General features: G+C 43.2%; 1 protein-coding gene across 1 annotated transcript in view; it reads left to right on the top strand.

Moving 5' to 3' along the window:
* The window catches only part of kcnk12 (potassium channel, subfamily K, member 12), a gene marked incomplete at both ends in the record, with an annotated part of 25,276 nt that extends 19,517 nt beyond the window's left edge, over nt 1-5,759 (top strand). Inside the window, one exon of the mRNA XM_080781833.1 lies at nt 4,879-5,759. Within this exon, the coding sequence (XP_080637959.1) occupies nt 4,879-5,759 (881 nt within the window). The remainder of the gene's footprint in view (nt 1-4,878) is intronic.
* Between the last annotated feature and the right edge of the window lie 1,417 nt (nt 5,760-7,176).

Genomic DNA, 7,176 nt, shown 5'->3' with positions numbered 1-7,176 from the left:
CATGTAATGCATTGTGGGTTGGTTTGATACTAGCTGGTTCAGGAGCCCGTTACTTGAACATAATGTACACAAAAGTTTTAAATGAGCGATCATTCCTTGATCCGTGTCTGCACTGTGCTGTTCAGATTATGAGAAAATATCCCCTCAGTTTGAGACACTTACATTTAAAATGCAAGGGGATGTTAAATAAAGGCTTGTTTTCCAGCAGTGATTCATTTCCATAAACTGTATTTTTGGATAATATCCATTATTTGCAGTATATGCAATCTGTTTACAAAGACATGGAGCTAAAAAATAATGATGAAAAATGATCATATTTATCATCATATGCCATATATATTTATTTGGACACAATGGTGGCGGATTTCTTGCCATACTGTATCTGCAATTGCATAATGCGGCTTTTAATGAGTCACTAACTCACTGGCAACACTGGCAACACATAAGTGTTAGTCATACAGCTGCAGCCAATCTCGCCTCTGTGACTTTGCTCTGTTTGCATGTTCACTCCACATGCAGCAGAACCCACATCTTCTAAAGCCTCGCTTATACTAGTTGCACGTCGGTGTCATGCATTGAAAAATCGTTGGTTAGTTTCAGAATAAGTAGAAGTAGTTAAAAAGTAGCCTACTTCCTTGTAGATACAACTTCATTGTCTCTGTCTCTTCCCAATGATTTTTGAAGCTAGGTTCACTATTCGCTGCAGCTTGCTTCTGTTAAAAGTCAAGATTCCCTCTATCAGGTTCTTAGGACTGAGGACTGTTTCCAAATTCCATGATATGCTTGCTCACTCTAAAGGACTTGAGCTTGTAGCCTCGTATTAGGTGGCGTTGGTTTCAAGTATTTTCACTGAAATTGAGTTTGCTGTCAATATATGTGCCTAAATATTAAAAAAATGTCTACTACCTCCACTATTTGTCCACTAATTGTAATGGACTGCACAGGTTCCTTTTCATGAATGTTTTTGTCACATTGATCACTAAGGAGCTTTTATAGTACGTCTACAAGCACGCGACCTCGCCCTAAAGGGTGAGGTCGTGCTGAAACAACAGAGCTTCTTAAGGTGAGACACCCCAGGTGAAATCATGATTTTCCTTTTTTTTTTTTTTTTGCTATTTTGCTTCCTAAACATGTTTTCTTTCAAACTAAAGCAAAATACACATTAAAAATACAGATTTAGATGTTTAGTTGGATAGTTTATTTTAGCCAATAACAGCTCGTTTTTCGGGGTGAAAAGCCACCATCTCTATTTTCATGATTGGTTGTTGGTACAAAGGAAGTGACCATATTTGGATCAGACCACAGTCAGCTTGAGGTCCAGACCTTTCCAATGATATATGCCATTATATGTTGTTGCCAAGGTTTGGATGAGATATTTTGTCTCAAAATAGTGGCTTCAAATAAAACGTTTTGGAATTTTACAATACAAATCTTTAAAGGCCGTTTTCTCAAAATGAGTTTTCCTCATACTTGGGACAAAGAATCTCCACTTCAGTTGAACTCACATACACCAAACTTTCCAGTCTTATTCATAACTATATTCCGCAGACATTTACACATGGATTTGTTGATATATCATTCACAGTCTGATTTACATCACATTTTATACCAAAAAAATGCCGAAAATTGGGTTTTTTATGCCTGTTGACACTATTTTCTGATTTGTGGAGTGATAATTAGAGATATCAAGAATCCCATGTGTAATTTTCTTTGTCTCTAATGTGTCAACAAAATGAAATGATAATTTTGAACCTGGCTTTATCCGATCTTCAGATTTATCGTCCCGAAATGTATGCAAATTAGCGCATATAATGCCTAATTTGCATATTTAAACATATAATTTCAGAAAACTTGTAATACAAAAAATCTTAGTTTTAATATAAGTAATCAACTGGAGAAGTTTCATTGTGATAGCTATTATTTAACTTTTTTTCCCTATTCACCTGGGGTGTCTCGCCTTAATACGGTCGAGAAGCAGGAGTTAAACTATGAATCTGTTGTCAGTGAGGTCAGATGTAGAGTTTCTGGCCGGCTCATATATGGAGTTCTAGTACGTCAAACCATGTACGGTTATCCAGGGTTTGATGAGGTCAGTGTTGTGATCTTCATATATGGAGACCCAGGTGATGATAGTCAGCTCCACATACGGAGATCCATGTGTTGTACAGTACCAACCTGGTTCATTTGCAAGTGTGACTCACATCGCAGCAACCACACTGGTTATTATGAGACTGTCACAGTATGGCCAAATAGGCCATATATTGACATTTCCATTATGGGCTTAATATTGATGACATCAGGGATCTCCATATATGGGCATATCAGGGATTCTATTAGGGCATCATCTGAGGTGGTCGCGCTGCTGGGGCAGATCAGCGCGTGCACGCTTCCTTCCGCCTGGGTGACAGCAGACTGCTGGGCGAGTGCTGTCGCTTTGGAATGGGATAAACTTTGACCAAAAAATGCACAATGAAGGTATGGCCAGGGTTCATGGCCATATATATATAGCCTTGAGCGTAGAGGGTTTGATGATGGAGCATGATGGACTGGAGATCTCAAGGTCTCCATGATGTCACGAGGCGTGACCATAGATGGAGGCGTGATGTCACGAGGTGTGACCATAGATGGAGGCGTGATGTCACGAGGTGTGACCATATGGAGGCGTGATGTCACGAGGCGTGACCATAGATGGAGGCGTGATGTCACGAGGTGTGACCATAGATGGAGGCGTGATGTCACGAGGTGTGACCATATGGAGGCGTGATGTCACGAGGCATGACCATATATGGAGGTGTGACACGGAAATGCAGGTTTTCATAGTTCTACAGTCGCAATTAATGCTCCACTCATAACCCCCTTCCTTAATGCACATACTGTAAGCCACATCACGCCTCCAAGTCAAGTATTTTCAGCCAAAGAGTACTGTATAACTTTGCACATCCCTGTCATCAACTGCCCTAAAAGAAACCTTTTGTCCCATTTTATATCCAGAAAGATTATCCCGTTGTAGACTTCTGTCGTTCTGTGTAAAATGAATAACAATGCTATGTTACATAAAAACCTTAATTAGCTCTTCACTTGAGAGCCATGCTATTATCAGAATCATAATTATTGTTAAAGAGTGTTGATCACTTGTGTGAAGTTCAACACTCTATTGTACTTGTCATCACAGACAGTGTGTTCAACACTCTACTGTACTTGTCATCACAGACAGTGTTAAAGATTATTTCAGAGTGCTGACAAATTGATTATTATTATGCCTCTACATTATTGCCCATTATAACCTATAGGGAACAGTCAAGGAATTCATATTTTATTGCAAATCGTGACATATGATGGAAAGGGAAGAATCAATGGTTTAAATGTAAAAAAAAGAAAAAGAAAGAAATAAACAATACAAAAGTATAGTATATTTGAACAGTTCCATATAGTATACTGCCGTTTAAAAAATAGTACCGCAAACACAAGCACCGTGTTACTGCTGGGTGTTTTTTCACATTAAGATACATGGATTGATAGTCCTTTGACAATGTGGAACCAGGTCTACTTTAATATTGTGGAATATCTTTCTTTATAGCCGTTGTAAAACATTGTTCCATTTCTTTCTTTCTTTTATTCTCTGTTTCGACAATGATGGAGTGCGCCTAGATTTCCAAATGGGAAAAAAGACCACTGACAGCATCCAGTGAGAAAAAAATAACTTTAAAGCTTCAATTCACACATTTTATGTCCCCTCTTGTCTGAGAGAGGAGAGAATAACTGTTAACATCGGGGATTCGAACTTGGGTCTCTTGCGTAGGAGACCAATTAAACTACCGTTCATCTCAGGGGGAATCCTCGGTTGTCCAGGGGACATATTGGAGTGAATTTCGGCAGAGCTATACTTGTCAACCAGAAGGCATCGTTCCCGACACCAGGGTCTACATTTCTTAGATGTAGACTACTAGTTATATTGTATTAACATCCTCTACCATATAGATTGGTTGAATAACATGGATTAATTCAAATAAGTTTGGGATTGCAGCATTTCAGCAAAACTGAAATGAAATCCAATAGTGCACGCATAATTCACGTCGATGCCCATAGGCCCAAACACCGAAAGGAAATAAGGTCTGCACACCGGTAATGAAAAAGCTCTGCTTATTTATTTATTGCTGTCAACGTTTCGATTAATGTGTCTCTCCATCGGGACATTGAAAACCTCTCCGCCATCCTCGAGCCTCACGCCCCCATCCCGTTCCCTCAGGTCCAGCGACGCCGGCCTCCCCAAAAAGATCAAGTGCAAAACCTGGGGCGACAGGCCCCTCACTGTGGCTGCCCCTACCCTCTAGACAGTGGCGGCCTTATATATGTTTCAATCGTTTCAATTGAAATGGGCCTCCCCTTCTTTTTTTGTAAAAAATAAATAGTAGTAGTAGTATAGTGTGTTGTTTGGTTGTAATTGTTCCCACTTCCCAGTGTGTGCACTCACTGCACTAGCAGCACTGACAGTTGCGATTGCATCATTGTAGCCTATATATAGCCTATGTTGCCTTCCAGTTATACCTTAAAGTAAAATATTGTTTAATCAAGCAAGCTGCTTTTGTGTATTTTTTACTTGGCTGTGTATGCTGTTCATGCTTTGAAGTCCTTATATATTTTATGGAGGGGCAGACAGTAGGAAATGTAGGAGAGAAATGGGGAGAGTGATGGGGGAAGACATGCAGTAAAGGCCGTCGGGATCGGGAGTCGAACCCGCGGCACACTGCCAGACTGGATTACCAGCCAAGGTGCCTGGACCACTGAGCCATGGCCCAGGCCATTATTATTATTATGAAAGAATGAACCTCAACTTCAGAGCTTCCAACCCTTTAATCCCCTGTCCTGTTTCTCTGGCAGGTTTCGGGATGTCCACTCCTGTGACGGTGGCCGGGAAGGTGTTCCTGATCTTCTACGGCATGCTGGGCTGCGCTGCCACCATCCTCTTCTTCAACCTCTTCCTGGAGCGCATCATCACCCTGCTGGCCGTGGTGATGAAGGCCGTGCGGGAGCGGAGGATCAGGAATAGTGGCATCCTCCCGCCGGGCATCCGCCACGACTTTTCGGCCTACAGCTTCCCCGGCTGGAAGCCGTCCGTCTACCACGTGATGCTCATCCTCGGACTGTCCTCCATCACCATCTCCTGCTGCGCCTCGGCCATGTACACGCCCGTCGAGGGCTGGGCCTACCTGGACTCCCTCTACTTCTGCTTCGTCACGTTCAGCACCATCGGCTTTGGCGACTTCGTGAGCAGCCAGAACGCCGCCTACGGCTACCAGAGCCTCTACCGGCTGGCCAACTTCATCTTCCTGCTGTTGGGCGTGTGCTGCATTTACTCGCTCTTCAACGTCATATCCATCGTCATTAAGCAGGTGCTCAACTGGATGCTGGAGAAGATGAGCTGCCTTTTCTGCCAGCGATGCAACAAGGCCAACGCCTTCCTGAGCCGCCGCAACGCCATTCGACCGGGCTCCAAGAGTCGCCAAGGGCGCTCTGACTCTGATGGGCCTTGCGACAGTGACACGGAGGGACGCAGGCTATCGGGCGAGATGATCTCCATGAAAGAGCTCACGGCCTCCAACAAAGTGTCGCTGGCCCTCATGCAGAAGCAGCTCTCGGACTCGGCCAATGGATATCCCAGGACAGTGTGCGGAAGCTCTCGCCATAATGGTTTTTCTGGAGGCGTTGGCGCCCTTGGTATTATGAACAACAGGCTGGCAGAGACCAGTAATTCCAGGTAGAGGAGCAGCTGTTTTACCCTGCATGATAGCACCTGAGGTCACTTCTCATGGACAAACACAGGGTCTTTTGAAAATGGATTCTCAGTATCACTAATTGATATGCATGATATGCATGACCTTTTCGAACGTATTGGTTGATATTGATGAGCCGTGGTGATGATGATGAAGATGATGATGATGATGATGTTGATGATATGGTGGTGGTCATGGTGAGAGAATCTAAACCTGTACCTTCTTTATTATATCATGTGAGAGGCGAGCACCATGAGACGACTTGAAAACACGGAGGCCATAATCCCGTTTTCCTACTCCTTAAATCAATACCAACCTAGAACAAATTACTGAGAACACAGTGTTATTGTGCATCAGATGTAGTCAGCCATACATGATTAATATATCGAATTGAAATAGTGTACTGTATTGGAGCCAAGGGAATCACTCAGTGTGATCATTATTGTTTCTTTTTACCAGTTTATTTGAATGTATGGCGATAGAAACATTTAAACGGTAAAAGCAAAGGACATTTCTGGATGATATAGCACATATTAAACTATGCATTATATGTTTCCTCATGCATTATTTGCACCATTTTGTAGACCTTCCATTCATTGGGCTGATTTCTTGACACTGGTCAAGTCTTACCCTCAGGTGGTTTGTTTCTGGGCCGAGTGGAGAGAACAGTTGCCATGTGTAGTGGTGTGGTGGTACTGTAGTATAGGTCTGTCAGGACAGGATATTAAAGAGGGCCCCGGGGCTTCAAGCTGCAATTTCCTATTGCGCCAAATAGAGAGGAGTGGAGTGTAGTAGATTGAGAGTGGAAATCCTTTCTTGAGAGAGGAGGAGCTGGGCTTCTTATCAGCTCAGAACATGCTTTCAGGGACCCAAGACCTTGACTTAAAGGGTATCCGTAGGATACAAGAGGCCGGCACTTTCCAACTCTTCTGCAGCTGTGTGCAACAGTAGGGGGAATTGATAAAAGCCTGCCACGTCAAGTGTGGGGGTTGGTCGTCACACATCATTTACACTGAAAACTCCGTATGTGGGCTTATTTATGATATTTTGAATAAAAATTGAAATACATGTTTATCTTCTGGTGGTTTTGATGAGTGGAAGGGTTTGTGAGAGGGTTTGTCCTGCAGGCACATTGTGTTAATGAGAGAGACAGACCAGTGGAGTAGGTTTCATTGAGTTGGAAAATAAAACTTGTTCACACGCACGCACGCACGCACGCACGCACGCACGCACGCACGCACGCACGCACGCACGCACGCACGCACGCACGCACGCACGCACGCACGCACGCACACACACACACACACACACACACACACACACACACACACACACACACACACACACACACACACACTCAAAAAAGGCTCTCTGAATGGCATTGATTCTCTCTATGTAAACATTT

Source organism: Protomyctophum bolini, assembly GCF_963924005.1.
Source record: "Protomyctophum bolini genome assembly, chromosome: 14".
NCBI classification, from domain to species: domain Eukaryota; kingdom Metazoa; phylum Chordata; class Actinopteri; order Myctophiformes; family Myctophidae; genus Protomyctophum; species Protomyctophum bolini.
Note: the sequence above shows the minus strand (reverse complement) of the source record. Positions and strands in the feature narration are given on the sequence as shown.